This window comes from Rhinolophus sinicus, chromosome 11, assembly GCF_057876585.1.
Source record: "Rhinolophus sinicus isolate RSI-liver-muscle chromosome 11, RSI-T2T, whole genome shotgun sequence".
Classification (NCBI taxonomy): domain Eukaryota; kingdom Metazoa; phylum Chordata; class Mammalia; order Chiroptera; family Rhinolophidae; genus Rhinolophus; species Rhinolophus sinicus.
In genome coordinates this window covers 12,095,819-12,120,489 of record NC_142511.1, presented here as the reverse complement: position 1 = coordinate 12,120,489, position 24,671 = coordinate 12,095,819, and the positions used below count along the sequence as shown (strand labels likewise).

The 24,671-nt window shown below is 42.4% G+C and overlaps 1 protein-coding gene across 1 annotated transcript in view; it reads right to left on the bottom strand.

The window, feature by feature from the left end:
* Positions 1-24,438, bottom strand: part of LAMC1 (laminin subunit gamma 1) — a 109,000-nt gene extending 84,562 nt beyond the window's left edge. The window contains exon 1 of the mRNA XM_019728589.3: positions 23,467-24,438. Coding sequence (XP_019584148.3) covers positions 23,467-23,878 — 412 coding nt within the window. The 5' untranslated portion in view covers positions 23,879-24,438. The remainder of the gene's footprint in view (positions 1-23,466) is intronic.
* Between the last annotated feature and the right edge of the window lie 233 nt (positions 24,439-24,671).

Sequence of the window (24,671 nt, the reverse complement as noted above, 5' to 3'; positions counted from 1 at the left end):
ACTTGACAGTATTCAGCTGGCGGCTGGGCTGGTCATCCTGGTGCCCTGGTGGGGACAGAAGGAAGGCTGGATACAGCTGGGAATACCTACCAGAGCGGCTGTCCATGTCCTCTCAAGCCTGGTGGTCTTAGGGTCGTCAGACTTCTCTACATGGCGGCCCTGCCCGCCTCTCCAAGGTTAAGCCTGGAACATCTGCTATCCCATATTGGGCCAGCCCACAGGCAAAGGGGGGAGTGTCAAAGCACTTGTGGTCATCTTGAATCCACTGTAACAACCAAAAGCAGAGCTGTGCCCTAGGCAGCCATGATTTGTGAATTACTGAATATTGCAAATTTTAAAACCTCAGATGAAGAAAAATTCAAGTGACTACCTCACATTCAAAGGAGAGGAGGAAAGGGGAATTTCCAGGGCAATAGATACACTCAGGCCCTGCTACTCAGAGTTGAAGACAAACACACCTAACGGCCTTACAAATATTCATGTGCTTTAGTTCAATAATTCTATCTAAGAAAACAATCACAAGGCACATCAAGTTAGGTAAATACATCAAAGCACAATTTACAATAGTCACAAAGTAGAAGTGACCTATATTTCTAACAAGGGATGGGCTAAATATGTAAATATAGACAAAGGTGTCTTTTAAAAGAAGATTAAACTATGTAATAAAGTTCACACGGAGAGCAAACAGGTAATAAAACCCTATACTACTGTGTGATCAACAGCAACTTTGAAATCTGATGGATGAAGATTAATTAGTAGATAATAGTATCTTGATTGGAAACTGTATTTCCAGCACATAGGATGTTAAGTATATCAGGCAAGGATATTAAATTTGAAAGGTATAATATATAGAAACACCTATAAAATGCTACCCACTACAGATCTAATTTTTCCATGGATACTGCCCAAATGCTTCTTGCTATACCCAGGTAAAAATAAATACAACTGACAGAAGAGAAGGTCCAGAATGTGATACACACACACATATATATGTATTTTTTTAATTTGGTGAGAATGGGAGAGTATGGTGTTTAAGGAGAAAAGAAATAAATTCCCTCACCAGGAAACAAAACTAAAAACTCACACAACAAATCAAATTCCAAATTGGAGAAAACAGCTACCAACACAAAAATCAAGCATTTAGTGCTGACATAACTTTTTTAGATAAAGTTAAAAACTAAGGCTTCTTTTACCACAATCACAACGTTTTAAAGAGTAAAAATTAAAAAAAGAAATGCTTGTGGCACAACTTATTCTAACACTGTCATTACGATCGGACAGTGCGCAGGCCCTTCCGTCCCTATACATCTTCTCCACATCCAGGGCTGGCCTACAGGCCATTCCACCAAGGAAACATTAAGGTGACACTCACTGCTGAGGCCCATCTAAAGCGCAGCTGTGCACAACAAATGGGAGCGTTACTAAGGAAACACAGAGATCTTGTGTTAACTTCCGTTGCACCTAGCGTCTGTGTTGGAGATAGAAAGAAATTTAAGATAAAGTCCCTCCTACCACATCACCAGTTGATGAGACAATATATACACCAAAACGTTAATACAAGGTAGCACTTGGAGAAGTGACACCTAGTATTTTAGGAAGATGGCTCTGGCTTGCCGTGTCCAGCAGACTGAAAGGGAGAGAGAACATGGAGGCAGGAGACAGTCAGACCACATGTGTGAAGATTAGTTGCCATAGAATGATTTGCAAGCCCACCAGACTCCTGCCCCATTTTATAACAAATATTTTGTAAGGCCTCCCCTTTATCATCTCAAAATGAAATCCCTAAGCTATATAATCTACAACACAAATAACTTCCAAGTGGTGTGTGTGTGTGTGTGTGTAGCCTTAACTATAATATAAAGCAGAAATTAAAAGGAAACAAACACATTTCAATAGGTAAAAGCTCAGGAATTACTACAGCAGAAGGCATAACAAACCCATCAGACATTTGTACCTACTTATTTATAACATGTTAAGTTTTGCATCATTAGAAATGGGCTTGGATTCTATTCTGTACAAGACACACAGAAAATGAAGGCACAGAGATACCGATGGACAACGCAATAAAAATTGGTGTTAGCAGAAGTAAGAACAGACCAGATTTTACCCGTATGTTTTTAAGATAAAGAGGAATATCACTTTAACTGAGTAGGTATAACACGTCAGGACAATTACAGACTGTCAAAGCGGAGGACATGAGGAAAATGATAAATCTCTGTCTGCCAACTTGATCAGCATGTTTCCTTATAAAATATTCACTTAATTTTAATGATGTCGTTGCTCCGTAAGAAAAAATCATGTTGGCAGGTGGACATGTTGGTAACTAGCTATTCACCTGTAAGAAAAGCTGTAAAGGCAAATTTCAACATTTCAAATGAATGTTAGCAACACTTTCCTTTACATTTGATACTTAAGGAAAAAAGAAGCTAAAGAAAAATATACAAATACACAGAATCCCTCGGATTGTGAGTGCTAGAAATACACGTGTTGTATGGGCAACTTGAACACCGAAAGGGGCACTGTTGGCAGAGCAGTGAGTTTCCTAATTGGTGGATTTACTCTTGCTAAGTTCAAAACATATTTATTTACATATTAGGTGTATTCATGGGAAATTGTATATAATAATATGATACAAAAAAACCTCTGCGTTTATGTATGAAGGCAAAGTTATGTTCTAGGCTCAGATATTTATAATCAGTGTTTTTAAAGCACATATGTCGAGTGAGAAATCCCAAAGTTAGGCAGGATTTGGGCAATTCTTTGTTGTGTGGCACTGCCTCCCCCCCACCCCCGCACTGTCCACTAAATGCCCCTGAAGGGACAGAACCATACTCCATTCTCCTTGTGGGGTTTATAGATCAATGACATAGGGGCTTATCCACCCCAAGAAAAACTGCACAGGCATCACATTTTACATTGTACAAGAAAATCTTTCTATAAAGTCCCACAGATTCACCATTCTTTGTTCGAAGACCTTTAAATTAAATCCACTTCTCAGATATAATTAAGGTTTCTGAGTTAGGACAGTTTTAAAGAGAAGAATGGGAAAGAACTTCAAGTACATGACCCACGCTAATGATAGACTGGCCTAACACATCTCAGGAGCTTGCGAAATTTATCCAACGATGAAATCAAGAACGACTCAGTTATGAACCAAAATACAACCCAGGTCCCTCTATCAGTACTTCCTGGAGTTGCCACGGAGACAGTCTGATCTGAGTTTTAGGGAAACACATGTATTAATAAAGTCTTCAGTGGATTTTATAAATAGCAATGTTTTCATTTTCCAAATTACCACTTATCATGTCAAAGAACAACTAATTTGGTAACAAATTTTACTAAACAGGTGGGTAATACCTGTGTATTACTAAGTTTAATATTTTAGAGCTATTTTAATCCAGTGAAACCTGTGCCCAAAACATTCCTTAAAGTGGTTTGATAGAAAAAAATTGTTTTCCAGAGTGGATGTGCCAGTTGGAAACTAAGCTGAAAATATTTTTTTGTATTAATACTACATCTCTTTACAAAAAAAGGAAGTGAGGTAGCTTACAGAAATAAATGTTATGCCACAGAATAAAAAATAGCCTCCACAATTACAAAAGAAATGCAACCTGAAATAAAAACATTTCTCATCTTTCAAATTAGCAAAGCTTTGTAAAATCACAGTACTTAAGGGGAGTGTTTAAACAGAAACTTTGTATATTATTCTAATCAACAAAAAAAAAAAAGTTAAGGATTGGTAAGAAGTAATAAAATTGTCATTATTTATGGATAATGATTGTCGACACATAAAATCTAAGAGAATCTAAAGACAAGTATCAGAAATAAGAGAATTAAGCAACTGATTATAAGATCAATATACCAAAACCAGTTACATTTTTATATGCAAGCAACAAAAAGTTAGCAAATAAAATTTAGAAAAGATTATAATAGCAACAAAAAATAAAATGTACCCAGAATAAATCGAACAGAAATAGGCCAAGGTTCACTTGGAAAGAATTATAAAGCATTACTGGAATTCATTAAAGAAGGCCTAAAATTATACTATGCTCATGGATAGAAAGACTCAACATTGTCAAGATGTCAATTCAGCCGAAATGGATGTATAACGTGCATGTAATTTCAATCAAGATCCAAAGACAGATTACTGAAGAACTTGACAACCTAATTCTAAAATTTACATGGAAGAGCAAAGGCCCCAAAACAGCTCAGATATCACTAAATTAGAAGAATAATTTTGAAAGGGACTTGCCCTAGGAAAAAAAGACAACACACAAATCAACTTCAGATGAATTAAGAACTGAAATGTCAAAGGCCAATTTAAAAACTTTAGAAGATCCTTAAAAGAAAATACATAGGAAGACACAAAAAGGCAAACTAACTACCAGAGAAAATACTGACATAGCGGATCAGATTAAAATTAAGACTTTCTGCCCAAAAGATATCAAAGTGTATAAAAAGGACAAATCACACACTGATAGAAGATACACAGACAATATGTAACTGATAAAGGATTAGAACCCAGAATCTATGAAGAATCCTAAAAATCAACAAGGAAAATGGGCAAAAAACCATGAAGAGACATTTTACAGGAGAGGAAATATGAAAACGGACAAACACATGAAAAGATACTCACCCTTATAAAATAAACCACTATGAGATATAATTTTACACCATCAAATGGGCAAAATTTAAGAATTCTAACAATACCAAATGGGGATCAACAGCTTATGAACACCGCTGGTGAGCATGTAAACTGGTCCATGCAGCCTGGAAAACACTTTGCATGATCTCATGAAATTGCAAACACTGATTGTGAGCCAGCAACGTAGTTGTGATGCTCGCACATAAGCATCACACGCATGAGACTGCTCACGGAACATTATTCATACCATGACAACCAGAAGACCGTCGGCAGGATAATCCATACATGAGCCGTAGTATAATCGCTTGACAGAATACTACCCAGGAATGCAAGCGACTGAATGACGGCTATGCTTTAGAGATGAAGTGAGGAAAAAAAGCAAGTTGCAGATGACTCCATGCAGTAAACCATTGTTAGAAAGCTCAAAAGCAGGCAGTGCATTGTCTAGGGGTGATAGAACGATTTTCTTTTAGAATCAAGGAAATAAAACACAAAATCCAGGGTAGTGGATACCTAGGCTGGGAGGCTGGGAAGCAGTGAGTTTCTCAGTCATCTACTTCATAGGAAAGTTTTCACATCTGCTCGGGATTTCTGTGCTCTAAAACAGAGTATCTGCTGCACAAATAACAGAACTATCGATTTTGTCTTGTATTTACCTGTAGATACAAGAACAACATTTTATAGTCATCCAAAGCTGACCACATGTTATTTCAAAACAAAACACCAAAAACTCCAGAGATGATTCAATTTGTTTGTCACTGGTGAGTACTTGGGAACAACTAGTCTAGGTGACAAGAGATTTCCTCCCAGAGGAATAATTTCCAGGGTCGCCGGCAATCGGTATTAAAAATTTATAAGGGAAGTGTCACATTGTAATAACCTTCAAATGACATGAAGAAGGAATTTAAACACCTACTTTACAGGACCTTATACTCCGTGAAACAGAAACTCTTAAAAGTCTCAGTCTGAGAAACTCTGCTACCCTAAAAAAAGAAAGGTATTTAACTTGGCATTGAGGATCCTGGAAAGGAAGATGGACGGGGCTTCTTAAAACAAAACAAAACGAAACAATTTTATTGTTGGTTTCAGCTATTTTTGTGTTCTTAAAAGAAAGTTCCTCAGAACAAACAGGCAGGTCTTCTATTTTACTGTCCACAACAAGGGTGATGACTTTTAAACTTTGAGAAAACAGCTCGGTGGCCTCTGTCCAAAGATTGGTAAGCACGCCTCTTTTCAAACACTCTTCCCAAGCCATCGTCCGGACATATTTAATGGATGAACTTAGCCCTGTGCTTCTCGATCAGTTTAGAACTGCATTTTCTGACTCACGAAGACAACCAAAGAGTATTCAAATGCCTAAGATTTCACGAGTCAATCAAGCACCTAGCTCTAAGCTGCTAACCTAATAGTTTAAGGCACAGCCTCTGTCCTCAGTGAGCTCATACGAAGAAACGAAATAAATACACATGAAAAAGATACCAGAACAAGACAGTGTGCTCAAGTGACCAATGAGTGGTACAATAAGCAATGTTGCATCACACTTCGAGATGGCTGAAAAGAATTTGTAGAGAAGGCAATTTCCTTCCAAAATACACGAGGATGATAAATTAGCCCAGAGAACATGATATATTTTAGGCAAAGGGTGATGGCAAAGGACCCTGAACAAATAAAGACAATGAGTTTGACTAAGGGGGAAAAAAAAAGATTGAATTCAAGGACAATCTTTCAGAAAGCATAAACCAAGCTGAGAGAACCCTACAGGCCAAGCAATCATTTACAACCATTTATACAGTCACCTTCAACATGAGAAAGATTCCTGGAGCACTGATTTATAACAACTGGACCGAAAGAAGATAGATGCATCAAGTGTGAAGAGAGTAAGGACGCAACATCACTGAAATAAACGATCTACCTCGGAGACCAAGAATTTCAAAATTAACTTGCAATTCAAAAAGTCTCTCAAATGCAATGGCTTTAGCACAGCCAGCTTCTTAACCAAACTATGCATAGACACTGGAGATGAAATTGCATTTTTACAAAAAACAATCACACAAAAACAAAAAATGACCTAATGTCCATAGAGGAGAAAAAATACCATTTGCTTACACTAGGTATTTTTTTTGTTAGAATTCAACCACTATTACTTCTTTGAAACATTTATGTAATGCTTTATTCGTACTTCTAAATATTCTTATCGTAATCGTAATTTCGTAACCCATCCACTCAAATTCTTAGAATAAGTCTGTTAAAAGTTATCCTTTCAATGAAATAGAAGTTCCATTACGTGGACATTATTCATTTCATTTAGATAATAACCAATTTATCAAATGCCTATTGGGGGCCAAATTTTTGCAAAATCTTTAGTAGTTCTATTATCACTATCTGTAGTTGTATAACATAAGCCAGTGTGACACAAGTTCACCATCCTGAGTCTGTGTTTCTAAAGTCAAAAGTGCTAAACAGCAGAGTTTTCTGACATTTGACCATAAAACATGACACACTAGTGTGAGGCCCTTATAGCCTTTCATTAATCTAATGTGTAAATGCATTTCACTGCAGGAACATGAAAGCATTTGATTGGGGGGACTGCTGTGGCTGTTATGTAGACACCCATTTTACTAAATTTACTATGATTCCGTAAGTCAAGTACCCAGCTCTCAGCTGCTGACTGAATTAATGGTTAAAACACAGTTCCTGCCCTCCATGAACTCATTTTGAAAAAAAAGAGAAATACACATTTAAAAAGGTTCCAGAACAAGACCATATGGTCAAGTGGCCAGTAAGGGGTACGGACAATAGGCACTGTTTTATCCCTCCTGGAATTCTCATTTCTAAAACACATCAGGGTTTTTAAATAGCTCTGATTCATTCATCACAGCTGACGGGACGCGTGACCAGTATTGTCAAGTAAATCATGACCCTTCTTGGGATGTGTTCCTTCAAGATGGAGCTGATCCAGAACCTGTCAGTATAAAGTAGCAACACCAATACTGTGAGGTCTCAGTGCCATGAGGAGACCACAGCCATGAAAACTGGTGAAGTCTCAGGATAAATGGACTCTGCAAAGGTAGGGCGTGAAGGCTGCATGCAGAGGAGAGCAGGACGAACACGCATTCTTTTTCTTCAGAGGCTCTGCTCCTGAAGACCCAGGGTGGGAGGGTCCACAGAGAGCATGTCTGTTAGTTTTTCTAGATCTAGGTTCTAAAACTGTGAGCCACAGAATGGGAGCCCCTAGGAGGAGGAGCTCCAGGAAGACCAAAATTTGGGAGAGGTAGGATTCTACGCAAGACTGGCAAGTATAACACTGGAGTAGAAGTGTTGGCATGCCAGAGCCATCTGCCAAAACCAGTTCACCCTCTGTCACCATTAACAGACTTGTGGCTGGCCACAGGGTGCCCAGTTAGACTACATTTCCCAGCCTCCCCTGCGTATTTGAGGTGGCCAGGTGACTACATGCTCTGCAATGGCAGATGATGCGAAGATGTGTGCCACTTTCGGGTCTGTCTTAACACACTCCTTGGCAGTATCTTCCTGTTTGGGACACGGAGGAGTCTGTCACCCAACTTCCATTATACACATAAGGACAACACCTTAAGGGATGGCAAATCACAAAGATGGAAGGAGCCTGGGTCCCAGAACGTCTGTGTGGGTCACAGCTGCCCTGCTGCCCACTTTCCTCAGGACTGTCGTGTGAGACAGAAACGAACTTCAATGTTTTTTTAAACTACTTGATTGTTGGGGCTCCTTGCTACTGTGGCTGAGGGCTTACCTAACAGTGTAGGTAAGGCAGCTGCACCAGGCACTAGCCATCCCGTTCCACCTGTTCCATTCCACCTGTCCGATGTCTACAACCCTATCCAAAAGGCAAACCCCACCGACGGAAAATCTAAACAAAACTGCCATTTCTCACCCACATCTGCATTCTCTGGCCAGAGCCTCTGTAGAAATAGGAATTAATTCATTCAGCAAACTTTTGAGCACCTATAGAAACGGCATTATGCTCTACACTAGGAAGATAAAAACCAAGGGAAAAAAGGAAAGCCAAGAAAACCCTCTCTGGGCCAGGCCCTCTGTACTGCATGCTTTTCACCCAGAAGTTAGGCCCTAGTTTGTCCCCAGCACTTTGTGGTGCTTTTCACATAACAGGCACTCAATAAATATTCGTTAGGTGGATCAATAAATTCAAGTTGTCCTCAATGAACTCAGTCTAATGAAAGAAATGGAGAAAACAACACAATATAGCACCTCTTAACATCATGCGCACGCAATGCTTCATGATTTTTAGAAATGAAGATATGAACATCAAACAACATAATGGTGAGAGCTACAGAAGGGCAGAAGGAATGAGAAATCAATAAAATCTTCCTGGAGTTGAACAAAAAAAAAAGGAATCAAGAAAGGACGTAGGGGGCGGCTGGTGGGCTCCTAACGCTGAGATAGGTGGTTCGATTCCCACATGGGCCAGTGAGCTGCGCCCTCCACAACTAGATTGAAAAAACAACAACAAGTTGACTTGGAGCACATGGGTGCTGGAAAAACACACTGTTCCCCAATAAAAATGTAAAAAAAAAGGAAAAGATGTAGCATCTATGCTATGTGAACATGTTTCCTATAACCAGAACTGAGGGCAGAGTTGCAATCATACAATGAACGTAGCTTGTACCCCTTTACGTGACTACTATTGCTCTCATTAATTAAGCCCCAAACTGAAATCTCTCCTTTAGTATTTACATCATCCTACTTGCTGAATGTGAATTGCTGTCAACCCAGACCTCCCTCTTCTTTATCTTTCAGATTTAGTTTTCATTTTGAAATCTAAAATCAGGATTTATTGGACTAGTTCTAACAAGCCCTCTATCCTATAATCAAAGAATCTCAAAGTTGGTAGGAATCTGAAAAGTCACCACAGAAACATTCTGAGTAGTCATTTATCTTGATCAGCTCTACTCAGGTCTCCTCTGCAGTCACATGGGGATTTTATCCATCTTTTAGGGCACTTTGGTTTCGTCCTAGCGTGTGCTTGTTGGCACGCACGGTCTTGCTCTCCCACTAGAACGCATGCTCTTTATGTAGAACCTCCATCCATCTCTAGCTCATATTCCTCCAGTGCTCTCACCAAACACTCTGCAGAAAGTCGCCTTTTAATGCAATCCCATCAGCTCTCGAAGTCCCTGTCAAGCCCCAGCCCCACCTCGTCGCTTGTTCCTAGTACGGCCTCATTGTCACCTTCAGTAAACATGAGTTGTTGCCACTTCCTCCCCCAGATCCACAGTCACCCCCACAGGTACAGCTTCCTTCCTGTTCTGAACGCCAATGATGCCACATTACAGACTTTTTTTCACCTCCATTTCTGTCTGTTTTACGGATTAGGGCTTCATACTCCAAACGTTAAAAAAAAATACATCTATGAAACCAGTTCCAAACAAACCACCCCATTTGGAAGCTGCAGAAACGTCTGTATCTCAGAAATCGTCAGATGTTTCCCTGCAGATGTTTGAAGCCTAGAATCATCAATGGCCTTTCCTGGCCCATCTTTTGTTCCTCTGACAAGGTTACTGTGCTTCCTTGAGACTTCCTGTTTGAATAAGCACACGCTTGGGTGTTCAAACTCCCCATGTGTCCATTATTCACCATAAAAGGGACCTGAGGAAGTAACCAGGCAGCTGAACACAAAATGATGTATGAACAAAACCAGCTGTGTGTTAGCAGGATGAACAAAAAGACAGCAGGGACCTAGCGCACTGCTGTGAATTTCAAACCCAGGGTCTATTGAGTCCGGCGCGGTTAAAAAGCTGCTGATTCAGAGAATGAGCAGCCCACTTCATAATTGAAAACTCACTAGAGACGCGAATACGTCTGTTTTTAGTTATTTCCCTAGAGTTTCACCCCAACCCCACCCTTCCTAACAGTCTCCCTCATGGGAACAAAGCTGACTGTCCTGTCTGTCACAGAAATGGCAACAGCAACGCAAAAGCCGTCACGAGAAAGCTTAATACCTATTTTCAGTTCCAATCCAAACAGCGGGTCCTCCCTTCCCCAAGGGGCTTTCCTATAAAAAGACAGAAACACAGAGATACGCACACAAGAACACACGAAAAGCAGCCCAGAAAACAAGTCTACACTCTCCAAACATCTGGCAAACGTGTTAATGTCCAGAATTAGTCCATCTTTTGATATCCTGGATTCACCATCCCCGTCTTGTGCCTGGATAGAAAAGCTTCCAAGTGGGCACAAGTTTAAAACCAAAATCTTATTAGAATGGCCACAAAACTGAATGGCCCCCCCATTCCACCAGGAGTCGAGCTAACTTCTTTCCTGGCATGTGGCAAAAATGCTGAAAACAGCAGGAAACAAACCAGTTTGAGCCTCTCAAGCAATCCTGATAAAGTAAACAAATTTTATTGCAGCTGTAGTACAGATGTGCCCACAAACTTTCATAATCTGTAGTAGAATTCTAAGAATTTAGCCTTTAATAGACTTTCTATCCCATGAAGTTATCTAAAATACTCACTATAAATTCAAAACTGCATATAGAGCTGCTCTAAAAGTTAATCCCAGACACGCAACCCCACAGAACAGGACCCTTTTTCCATGAAGGGGCCATCACATGGCCAAAGCAATGAAAGTCTACAATTGTTCTCTTGGTCTCCACCCCCTTCTCTCCATCATCTTCGTCCTTAGCCCCTTGTTTCTTCCCACCTCCCCAAAGAATACACAATTGTAATGAAAATTTCAGGATGTTCATCTCTACCAGATCATGATTTGGCATTACAGTAATCATCTAAAAGTATAGTGACACCAGACAACAAGAGAAGTCACCTGTCTATCAGAAGAAGGTCCATGGTGAGCAGAAACCCCTGAACAAGGAATGGCACGCAGGACGGAGCTCAGGTGTACAGGTAAACGGCTAAATCAAGGCAACTACACCCAACTTCTTTGGTAAAAGAGTAAATCAATTAAACCGGGACCCATCCCGCAAATAAAACGTTTTATAGCTTGAAATTTTCTGTTTCTTTCCAACTCCAAAATTAGATGCCAATATTCTAGAAAACTAAGGTCTAAGTGTTGTTAAGGGATGGGGGTCAGAAAAAAACAAACTCCATATTTAGATCTAATCATTTTACATTGCCAAGTGACTATCACGTATTCCTTAGTAGTTCTGATAGGAAAATGATCTCAGGTTTTGAGAATATGACCATTCCTGCCTCTAATCAGGATTTGTGCTGCCACAGCAGGAAAACATCACTTCCCGGACCCTGCCAGTGATTAGGAAGCCCCCCAAAAAGAGCTGTTCAACGCATCTCAACAAGCTGTCACTACCCCCTTTTCAAAAATGATGAAGCTTCTCTCTTGGAAATACCACTGACCCTTGAACAACACAGGGGTTAGGGGCACCAATCCCCGCACCGTTGAAAATCTGCGTATAACTTTGACTCCCCAAAAACTATAGTCATCCCTCAGTATCTGCAGGTGGTTCGTTCCAGAACCCTTCACAGATACCAAAATACGTGTACGCTCGGGTCCCTTATATAAAACGTAGAACAATACATACACTTGGCCTCAGCATCTGAGGATTCCTACCCCCGGATTCCCAACCAGGGATCGAAAAATACTGTTTTTGATCCGAGATTGGTGGAATCCAGGGATGTGACACTGCAGATACGGAGGGCCAACTGTATATTTATTGGGAAAAAGTCCGCATGTAAGTGGACCCATGCATTTCAAAGCCATGTTGTTCAAGGGTCCACTGTAGTTAGATGCTTCCATTCTCTTTCAAAAAGTTGATGGAGAAGCTCTGAAAAAACACTCATGCTTCTATATTTTACCAGCTGGCGGGAAGCAGGCAGGGGGTGGCATTTGAAACCCAACACTCAGCCCTGAAATGTAGCAGTGGCTACCATTCCACCAACCTCTCCACGAGAGGAAATCGAGCAGGTGCATCTAAAAATCACCTCAGGTCTCTAGGATGTGACAATGTAAACTAACCACTTGTCATCACAGAAATACAATATGTACTAAGCAGGTCTGTGAAGAAAGCAGGGCTGTGATTCAGTGATACTTCAAACGTAATCAGTCAACGTGCACCTATAAAGAAAAACCCACCCTAGAACCACTGAGTTCTAGAAACGGAGATAGTCTGTAGTGGGGGAGCAGAACAAAATACAAAATCTAAGTGGAAATTACGACCCCCTTCTTCAGAGATAAAGGAAAGAAGAAAACATTTTTAAAGGTATCGACGGTCCCTTGATTGAAACTTCATTCAGCAAAACTCTGGGGACACTAAGGAAATACAGACTGAATAAGAGATAGATACATAAAAAGATAGATTGAGTAGTTAGAGGTTTACAAATTAACATACAGAAATCAAGGTGAAGGGAGTCACTTCTGATGAAATCGCCTAGAACCACAGTGGTTATCAATCAATCAATCAATCAATCAATCAATCAATCAACCAATCAAAGGTGGTTAGACCTATTCAGTTAGCAATTTGAACAACAAAACAGCCTCCCCTTAAGAGTTAGAATTTACTTGAAGCAGAGGGAAATGAAACAGAACCTGGAGATTGACCTGGCGCCCTTATCTTCAAAGATGTCAGATAAAGTAAGCAACTGAACTAAATTCAGCGATTCTCAACAACCAGCAAGGAGTCTGGATAAGGCAGAAAGCAGATAAGGTGGCATTCCCCTGACCACCCTTCAAGAAACGGGGTATGCGGTACACTTTTCCTGTCAGGAGACACTGACAAAACCCAGGATCTCATTCTGAAATTCAATAAATTCCTTAGAAATTCCTAGAGACATTAACAGCTAAATATTATAAAACTAGTCTAAGTACCCAAAACCTAAAATTCTCCCACCACCGCCAATCCTCTGTTTTTCACATGTAAATGCAAAACCCTTTTAAAGAGAAGCAACGCAAATCCAGAGCTCCTCCAGCGGAGGTCTGTCTGAGACTCCAGGTTCAGTCTTTCGTTTCATATACATTCATTTCACTCCCCAGTTAATGGTCTTTGAAAAGCTCTCTATCACTTCCCAGGTCTGTTTTAACACGGGCAAGTCGCAAGAGCAGAATCGATCCACAACAGGTCTGGCTTCCAACCTAGACTCAGCCTGTTGCACCTTAGAGAAGTCCCCAGTCACCTAATATGATTTTTCCACAGGGGACAACAATAGTTCTCAAGATTGTTTTAAGGATTCAAAGAGGCAACCAGGAGACATGCAATGAAAGGTAATTCCTTTCTTCCGTCACCTAGTTTTCCAGATGCTCATCTCCCCAGAACACATCTTACATGTCTCCACTACTCCATGAAAAGCAAACGATACCTTCACTATTACTGGTTACTTTTAGATCTTTATTCAAACAACTCACCCTCCATTCATGTCCACTTGGGTCTTTTCTGCAAGACCCAAGAAGCTTTTCCTGGCTAACTTCAATCTGCACTCTCCAGAGTGCTTTGCAGAGATTCACTCTGCACTTCAAAAAGTTGCAACTGAATTATTGTTACTGTGCTTAGATTGTCACACTGATTTCCTGTAGGTGAATGTTTTTGTCTCAACTCCTCAAACACATTACAAATTACTTGAAGATAAAGAATTTTTGAAGTCTTTTGTTACCTAGATATCGTCTATTACCATGGCCATAAATGAAGAATTTTCTCACTAGCTGCCTTATTTACATAAGACCTTTGTCCACTAATAAGAATCCCAAGCCAATATGCTCATCTCATTTTGAGTGGGCAGGTCTTTTCACTTAGTTGGAAATACTTCACAAAATTTCATAAACTTCTCTCAGAAAGCCACACAATTCAAGCGTCAGATTTATTATTTCTAAAAGGCTCAAGGAGAGAAAACCACTACATAAAACATGCCAAAGGAAAGATGAGGTCTTCACATTACACGTTTTAAGCAATTTGTGGAACATTTAGTTTTCACCATAACAATTAAATGATAAGTTATATAAAAACTAGACATTGTAACCAAAGCACATGCTATGAAGAAACACTCTTAAGAGAATTCTCTACCTGCAACAAAAACCACAAACTTACCATCTTATTACTTCAAACCACAAAACATCAACCAAACCCATTACCTGCTTAAAGGTAAGTGAGAAGCAAAGAGAACTGCTCATCTCCCAGTCCCCACACTCCACTTCCTCACACTCGGCTTGAGGCTCAGCTGAACGCTCTTCTGACAGCACTCTGCAGGTACTTCGATTCAAACCAACCAAAACCTCAACTAAAATCAGCTGGTTCATTTATCTGTCCCTTCCCTCAGCAAATATTTGTTAACACCTATTAATGCCAGCAACTGCTGCTAGGGAATGGAAAGATGGTAACAGAAACACATCTTTGACAATTAACCCTGAGATTGTACGCTCTCCTGTTTTAAGCCAAAATCATACCCTCCCCCCTAAAAAAAGAAGAAGAAAACCAAAGGAAATCTCCTACATATTATTTTGTATTATGATTGGTCAAAATGTTTCTTAATTCTTTTTTCTTTAGTTTGAGGAATAATTTACATATAATGAAGTGCACAAATATTAAATGTAGAGCTCTGAATTTGTACACACCTATACACCCATGTAACCTCTCCCCAAGTCAAGATATAAGGCATAAAGGCAGAACTTATAAAGAAAAAAAGAGACTGGTCATGAACTGCATCTCTGAAAACACTGACAGGTGTCTCTCTCACTGCCATGGGCAATCATCCTGGTCAGCAGAAACCTTCACATACACTGTGATTGATCGTCACGAAACAAAATTCATTGAGTCCCAAACTCTACAAAACCAACTGTCTTTTTAATTTTAAGACATTAAAAAAAATGGGAATGAGGTTGATTCTGAATGAATATTTCCAAGAACTTTCAAAACTAAAAGAAGATAACAAAGAATTAAAAAAATCCAAAGATTAAAAAAAAAAAAAGTCCAACCAAGATGATATAACAAAAATCCAGTGTTGCCTTCACTAGAACAGGAAGCAGCCACGCAGTGGGAAACAAAGAATAAAAGAAGGGAGCTGAGGGAATATAACTCCTAAAGTTTTAAAAGAAATCATGTAAATCCCCTAATTCATCCACCAGCCTTGCCACAAGGTTCTCCTCCCACAAGAGATCTGAGAGAGTCATTGTCTAAGAAAGAGATAAGTCTGCTTTATTTTATTTCATGAATATGTAGCTGCCCAGGGCACCAGGCTGACTGGACCCAGTTATTTTAGGATGGCCCCCGGGAAGAGCCCCTGGAAAGAAAAGCAGACATACTTAATTAGTGTTACCACAGTTTGGCACAATACCCTAAAACCTCAGGGACAGTTCTATAAAAGCGTCTTCTGGTCACCCCTTTTAGCAAGCTGTCAATTTTAGGCCCAAATGAGCAAACATCTAACTTTATCATTTCACAAGAAAGGGGCAGCTTGCAAATCCCAGCAGGTCCCTCTCACAAATCTTCGGGCAAGTGACTTAGGCAAGGGAACAGGACCAGCGCACAGCCATCTTGAAATTTTACCCTTTGAAACTGACAATTTAAGATAAGGAGCAGATTAATCCCCTATTTTTTTTTTTTTTTAAATCTTCTCAGGAATTTTGGGCAGTGAAAACAAACAAACAGCTCTGCTCTAAACTTTGACACTTTTCCCTAAAACCCAAACAGAACAGCAATAGAGCTGTCACTTAAGTACAGCTGGAAACAAGGAACAAGGGAAGAAGCATCTGTTGGTTCCGCAGCCGGTTAATTCTAGACAAACAAGTGGCTGTTGTTCATCTGCCGAACGGCTGTAATGTGGATACAGTCGGCGACACTGCACTGCATGTCTCCAGTTCTCCGTGATTCTAAAGAAAGAGACGGCATACCCCAGTATGTCCGTCTTCTAATTGTACCCCTAATGAGTTAGACTAAAAACGACGCCATATACAGTAAGCAAATAATATATTTCATTGTAACCTTTCCCCACCACTCAATAATAATCCCTTTTAATAGTCTATTTCAGTCATAGACATGCGACTATATATTTTAAGTGTTTGTGTTCATTTTAAAAAAAAAACCACAATATTAACATTAACATTCCAGAAATACCTATTCCCATGTGACATGCACCCTTGTTTGGGTAATAATTAGGCTTTTATGAGCATCTTTCTCATAAAATTTACCAAGCTGACTTCAAATCACATAAAAGTCCCCAAACAAGGACAGTTATAGATCTTTCAATTCCATATCAGTTCCATAGCTTAGTACTTTTTTAAAAAAAGCTACAGAAATATAACAATCATGTGCCATATTTAATATTACCTATTACCGTGACATATATCCCCCAAAGATGGAGAGATGGCACTGAAAAAAATAAACACAGGTTCAGAAGTATTGCTGAGAAGAATTTAAGATAACGTGCAATGTTTGGGGACTTCTAATAATTCAGGCATTCATTTATTCCCTCCTTCTCCTCATCTTTATTGAACACTTTGCCAGACACATTGAGAAGCTCTGGAGACACAAAGCCTCCAGCCTCCATCCCAATGGGAAGTTGAGTGAATGCTCTCTGTGCATGCACCTTTCACTTAGAATTTACTCTGTAACATTAAACATACTAGTCTAGAGCAGAGATCATCAAACTTGTGCTGCTGAGGGCCAGAGAGTAAATATTTTAGGCTTTGTGGGCCAGGATACACAGTATCTATTGTTAATTACTCAACTCTGTGTTTGTAGCGCAAAAGCAGCCACAGACAACATGTTAATAAATGAACCTGTGTTCCAATAGAACGTCATGGATTCTAAAAATATGGATTTCATATAATTTTCACATCATCAAATATTATTGTATTTTGATTTTGAACCAATTATAAATGTAAAAACCATTCTTAGCTCACGGCCCACAAATATGGGTGGCAGCCCTGGGCTGGATTTGGCCAGCGGGCTATAATCTGCCTACCCCTCATTTAGACCTAGGTCCTGAAGTCGGGTCGATGTCCTGTGAATCACTACACATCCCAGCTGGGTGCTGAGGTACAGCAAGTCAGTAATTAATGTTAGTTATATTGCACTGAACTGAAAAGATAACTGAGTTTCTGACCCTGCCTTCAAAAACCTCATGGCCTAGAAGTGGAGATGGACAAGTCAGGAACAGCCAATGCCACGTTATAAGCGCTGTGGCAGATACGTACAGGGCAGTGTGAGTGGATCACCTCAGCCAGGCCAGGAAGTAAGACAGAAAGCCGAGAGAGAGAGAAACGGGGAAGGGTTCCTGCAGATAGTGACACCGGGACAAGTGTTCCCAACCCACGAAGCGGCCCTTTAAGCATGGAAAATGACAAAATTTAAGCCTAGAGATTAAAAAGGTCTAGATCCTCAAGTACCTTATACCCCATGCCAAGGAGTCTGGACTTGATCTTAAAGGCGTGAGGAAGCACTGCAGAACTTTTAGCTGGGAGAGGTCTCATCAGATTTGCAGTTCAGAACCATCGCTTGGTCGCAAGTGTGGCTGCCTGAATACAAGGGGCGAAACTGAAGGCAGAAAGACCACCAGTGAGTTAGGAAGCTCTTGCAGGAATCCAGGTGAATTCAGTGAGGAGCTGCAGTAAGGCAGAGATAAAGGTGGGGATTCCAGGGATGGATACAGGAGGCAAGAGTAGAGCCTTCGGCAGACGGAAGGAAGGATGGGGGGGGAAGGAAGGAGTTACAGCTGCCCACAACCGACCTGCCTCCCAGCAGTGGAGCCCATCTGCTCACCAAAGAGTAATCTATACTGATCACAGCCTATGGAACATGGTGCTGTTTCATGAGAGACTTGGTGAAAGGTGGATCAAAGAGCCTCGTAAACATTGATGTGGCTCTGAGTTGGGTAAGATGATGACGAGGGACGAACTCAGTTTTGGACATGGCCTCCGGACATCCCGAATTGATGCCGTCCAACTAGTCTTTAGTGCTGGAGGAAGAAGAGCTTGGAGACACAGACTGAGAATTTACCGATTTGCACACAGCAAGTGACGCCTTGAGATTAAGAGCTCACTGAGGGAGAATAAGCGACATGAAGAAAAGACTTCCAGAAAACAGAGGTGAAAAGACATAGAAGGACTAGAAGGAAACCCGAGCGAGTCTGGAATCTCTGAATCAGTGTGTACATGAACTTGCATTTTAAAGTTGCCCTGGAATAAAGTAGTCGACTCCTTTGAGAGATCTGTTGGAGAAGCTGAGAGGTGCAGGGGCTAGTGCTTTAGATCAAGGAGTCAAAACCCACCTCCGTGGTGACTTTTGGCAAATCACACCTCAGCATCCTCACATGTGCCTGCACCAAGCTGTGAAAATCTCACCAGTGACAACCTGGAGACTTTATAAACCGTGGAATATTACTTGTGAAGACAGGAGCGTCAGCCTTCCACACTTTTCTACCAGGTACTGTGCTATGTATTTAATGGGTATTTAAAAAATGTTTGCAGAATATTTGGCAGTAACATGAGAATGTATGCACAGGGGGGAGGCGTGCTTAGCAAAAGGCAAATCCAACTTCCTAAAAGGATTTAGAATTAAAATTGTCAGACCTCATCCCTGCCACAAGTGTGGCCAATGACAAAATTATGGGGGGTGGGGGTGGGGGGATTGCCTTATAGTTCCAACTTCTCTCCTAAGGTGTAAAGTGTCGTTCTGAATGCCTTAGAAACACAGAGAAGGTGTCTACAGGAAAAAGCAGTGAACTGTAGAACTGGAAAACAGCAACCGTATAAAACTGTGTTCAACAACCGCTGGCCATTAAAGAAGAGCTCCTTCACGACTCAAGTTGAAACCTGCAAAAAGGTAAATCAGGCCTTTGTGAGACAAACGAAAATAGTGTCCCCTCAGGGTGCGCAAATACCACAGTGAAGTCACCTGCGTGAACTATTGCCTGACATAGTCAGAGCCTACCTTGCAAAGACTTTCCTGGGAGGGAAAAACTGCTGTCTGTTTCATGTTAAATATACGCTCAGAGGACCAAACAGAATAAAATGTAATGTCCTTATACATCAATTATTCTGATATAAACACGCAAAAAGGATATTAAGCTACAGCTAAAAAGCATCATTTGACCACTATTTGTTCCTAAAGCTTCTGAGGAGCTTGGAAACTAATGTGATCGTGGTGTAAATTTTAGGAGTTCCATAAACTTTGATTGAGTTGGTTTTATAAGCGCTCCCTTAATCCAATTGTTTTCAGAAAGAGGGAAAGCTACCTTCCTCTAAGATCGAGAGCCACTCTGCCAAGTTTCCATCCACAATGACCGTCAAGTTCATTAAAATGGCTATTTAATAAAAAGCAAATTCTCAACTGCCCCAGTGATACTGACAAAATCTGTTACGACTTATTAGGAAATACACAAGCCAAACTTAAACAGAAAACTTAATCCATACAGAAGCTGAAGGCAAAATAGGAAACACTTCTCTTTAGAAAAAGGGTGCCTGGCTGAGCTGTCTCTCCACAATAGGCAGAAAATGTGGTTCTGGTTCCCACAGCAACTTTAACTCATGTTATCCGAGGGTACACGGCACCCTGCATCCTGGATTACTGTATATGCTGTTTGAGATATGGCTACTTTCAGAATCAACACTGATTTTCCTGGCTTTTGTACAAGTGATGCTAATTGTACAAAGATCTAATTTGTACTTGCCCTCTGTTAAAATGTGCCTCAGCCCCCCTCCCCGCCCCTAAAAGGTACCAGTTAAAATGATCATGTAATTTTAGGTATACATGTGTGTGCACGAAAAAGTTTCCAGAAGGTTACGTAAGAAATTGTGCAGGGTGGTCTCCAGGGCAACTTAACAACCAGACTCACTACGCATGAGACTTACAGTGTCACTTTACCATGTCATGTTTTATTTTTACCATTAAAAAAAAAAGACTTACGATCCGCGCCAAAACACGTATGTGACTACTTAAGTACAATCTGACTTTGCTTATTTGAAAATTTACGGTGTTTAAAGTTCAACATGAAAAGGCAGCCTAGCAAAGTGGTGGCTAGGCCTCGTTCTTTCACACTGTGCACTTCCAGTTTCACATGCTCTGGAAGGGCGAAGCATCGTACGCATCGCTTGTTTGAGGGTATGTGAAATCTGAACTGGATGGGAGATTTAATAGATGCACAAACAGGCACGGCACTTGAATTCATGGGAGATAATTAGTTAGCTAGAGTCCATGCAGTAACTGGACTTAGGGAGTGTATAGGCTGAACACCATAAAGCCTTGCCTATTTGCCATAAATAATGGATCATAGCACGCATGTATACACATAGCTTTACCATTTAAAAAGAGCAAGGGGGGAGGGAGGGAAGGAGGAAGGGAGGGAAGAGAGGGAGAGAGAGAGAAAGGGAGCGAGGGAGGGAGGGAAAGAGAGAGGGAGGGAGGGAGGGAGGGAAAGAGAGAGGGAGGGAGGGAGGGAGGGAGGGAGGGAGGGAGGGAGGGAGGGAGGGAGGGAGGGAAAGAGAGAGAGGGAGGGAGAGAGGGAGGGAGGGAGGGAGGGAAAGAGAGAGATATTGAGACATCAACCCTATTACATGCAAATCTCCCTCCCCTTCCTCACCACACACAATTTCCTCCAGGACATCATTTCTGATCCAAGAACAAGTACAATGAAGTTCTAATCAAGTTTTTAGAAACTGTCTCTCTGTACAGTTAAAAGTAAATGTTTTTAGAGTTATTCACAATACTCACATGAAAACTATTTTAAATAACTTTTTGTTTTTACTTAGGAATTTTAAATTCACAGTTTATGAACTTCACTAACCAAGAATATTATCAAAAACTGAAGAAGTTTCCAGCAAAAACAAGTCTCCAAACATATAATATTTTTATAGTTAAAAAGTCATGTTAGAGTCCTAAGTAGGTGAACTCTAAAATCTCTTTGGACCTTTTAAGACCCAGGGTGAATATATCTACCTCCCAGTAGTAGCAACCTAACTTCACTGATACTTACTTACCTACCACATTATCTGTGTAACAGAGAAGCAATCTCTGAGTAATTTACCTACCTCTTTAATCACCTGAAATAACCTCTTGCTACATAGTACCCACCGCAGAAAACTCAGAAGGCCAAGACTGACAGCCTCCCCTTTACCAACATAAGACGATTCTTGTTCAGAAATTTTCAATGGACTCTCAGGCACTCCTGAGACATCAAGGCAACCCCTTTGCTTGAAAATGCTTACTATTTGAAAATAGATAAGCGTTTGTGAGCATTCAAAATTCAACACACTTTAACTAGTCAAAATTGAAACAAAAATAGTTGGATGTAAATTTCAAAAGCAATCTTGGCCAAGTATAAAAATAGAACACCTAGGAGAAAATAGAGCACCCCACAAAGTTATAGGAGACCCTAGGTGTCCTGCAGTCTGTAGAGAGGCACCTGTTACAAGATACTGCTAGTTCTGTGTGTTTCCAATACCTCTGAAAAACTGGAACTCAGTACAATTTACTCCCTCATCTCTGAAAAACAGGCGTCTCAGACTTTCATTTTATGAACTTAGTTTCAAAAAGTTTCATCTTCCTAATGACTTGTCTCCAAATAAAATGTTATTTACTACTAAGGTGCTAAATACTGCTTCTCTAAAACTCACTCCACACACAATAATTTAACTCCACTTTTCAAAGCACTTTTTGGAAGTCATATTCTTTCTCTGGCATCTTGACACTTATATAAAAGTTCAGTATACCAAAAAGCAGTGGAAAGAAATTATACAAAACCATGACCACAACCATTTGCCTACTAAACACTCCTTTCAAAGGCCCCAGATAATGTCATTAGCCTTATAGAATTATCTTGCTTTGACAAAAGAATGGCTTGGCACTCTCTTCCCTCTGGAAGTTCATTACTACCAGCTACCAGTAAAATCAAGTTTCTCAATGCAATGGGGATTGAAGCGCCACAAATCAAATGTCGGTTTCTCACACGGTTTGTTACTTTGTTAAACACAAGAATGTTTGTTTATATATTTCAATGAAGAAGGAAAACTTACCCAGATCAATCATGATGTTTGCTACTTTAGGATAAACATGTCCATCCTCATTCACTCCCCAGCAAAGACGTTTCCTATACATCCCTTTCCTGATTTCCAAAAGGTCACTAATACATGTTTCTACACTTGCTTTGATTCAAAGCAAAAGGAAATCACTAAGGAGAGCCTTTTCACCCGGGGACAAACCTGGGCCCGGCAATTATAGTGAGTGCAGACACTTCCTTTTGTTTTCTCTATACCAGGATTAGCAGTAAAATAGTTTTGTGGCCCTCAGGCTGAACAACTCTAAAGAACAATAACTTTAAAAGCGAATTTCTATTTTAATTACACATAGGTATTACCCGAAGTAGAGGCATTTGCTCCCCCTCAAATTCCCTAATCTTAGACCTTTCCCTCTCTAGTTTATTCAACAGAGCAAACAGCAACCACCCTCAACCCTGGAAAGACATTTCAACAAGGTAACCGTGGACCTTCTTGTCTTTGATCCAAGAATGCGTTGTGATGGCCCTGCTAGGAGAGAGAAAAGCGCGGATGGGGGTTTCTGAGTAATGCTTCAGAAAAAGAGGGGCAACAACAGTCGGGATGGCGAATAATCAAGGGAGTGAGAATTCGGTTAAGTTAGAACAGAAAAGCACACAGAGAGATGCTGGCGCGAAGCATCCTGGCCCTCGCGGGATGTGAAGCATTAGATCTAGTTTAGAAGTTGGAGAAGGGAATGTGTGTGTGTGGCCCATGCTGGGGAGCAGAGAGCCAGCGCGCGGATGCTGGGGCCCCGCAGGCTGGGCCAGAGGTGAAGACGGCCGGGACGCTGGGCTGGAGGCGAGCAGTAGTAGGGGGACAGGGCTGTCACCGCTTACCCAGGTGCAGTGTGAGGTTGATGGAGTTGGGGTACTGCACCCCAGCCAGCATGGTCTGGCTTTGCCACCAGGTGGTGTCGGCCTGGTTGTTGTAGTCGGTCAAGAAGGCTGCCCCGTGCTGCAGGTGGGGCTGCCCGGCGTCGCACAGGTGACAGGACTTGGTGACCCCGGTGACCCCCGTCTGCACACAGTACTCCTCAGGCGGAGCCCCGCACGTGTTGGTGGCCACCACGGTCACGTTGAAGGCGGCGTTGACGAACTCGGGCATGCAGCGCTGCGATCGCCCGCCCTCGTCCGTGCACTCGTCCATGGCTGCCCGGACGCAGCCGGCCGCCGCGGCCAGCACCGCCAGCACCGGCCAGAGCCGCCCGCGGGCCCGCAGCGCCCGCGCGGCCCGCTCGCTGCCCCTCATCCCGCTGCCCGCGCGCTGGGCCACGGCAAAGGCAAGGGCGCGTTCCTCTCGCCCAGCGGCGTCCCCCGGAGGCCGCTCCGCGGGCTGAGCTTCGGGGCCCTGGGGCCGGACGCGCGAGGCAGGCGGTGGCGGCCGCTCACGCTCGAAGACTGGCCCGTGGGCACCGCGGGCGAGCGCCGTGCGGCGAGCTGACCACTGCCCAGCGCGCCGCCTCCGCGCCTCCCTCACCCACCCGGGACACTGCCCACACTCGGCGCCGACCCCCGACTTCCGAGCGCGTGCCCGCGCGCGCGCGCCCCCGGGGAGGAAGGAGCAGGGGGTGGGGTCGGCGGGGTGGGGTGGGGTCTGGCCGACGAGCCAGACCAACCCGGCCTCCTCTCAGCAGCGCCCGCGGCCCCCGTCGCTGCTCCCCCGCCCTCCGCGCGCCGTGGACTGCGCGTCCGCCCCGGCGACTCGCGGCAGCGGCGGGGGCGGTGGCATCTTGCGCTCGGGCCCGCGGCGCGGAGGGCGGGGAGGGGCCTGGAGGGGCGCGAGGGGTGGGCGGGGCGCGGGGGGTGGGCGGGGCGCGGGGGGCGGGCGGGGCGGCGGGGCGGTGCATGCCGGGAGGGCAGGGGAGGCTGCGGGGCGCCGGCGCCGGGCGCGGGCTGGACAGCGGGGTCCCGGGCCCCGGGGTGACCCCGGATTGCGGGAGGGGTTAATGCAGGTGGCCTTAAAGGGGCGACACCGGCTCGAGGAGGTCGCTCGGGGTCGGATCCGGGCCCCGCGCCACCCAGGGCCGCGGCAGTGCGGGTCT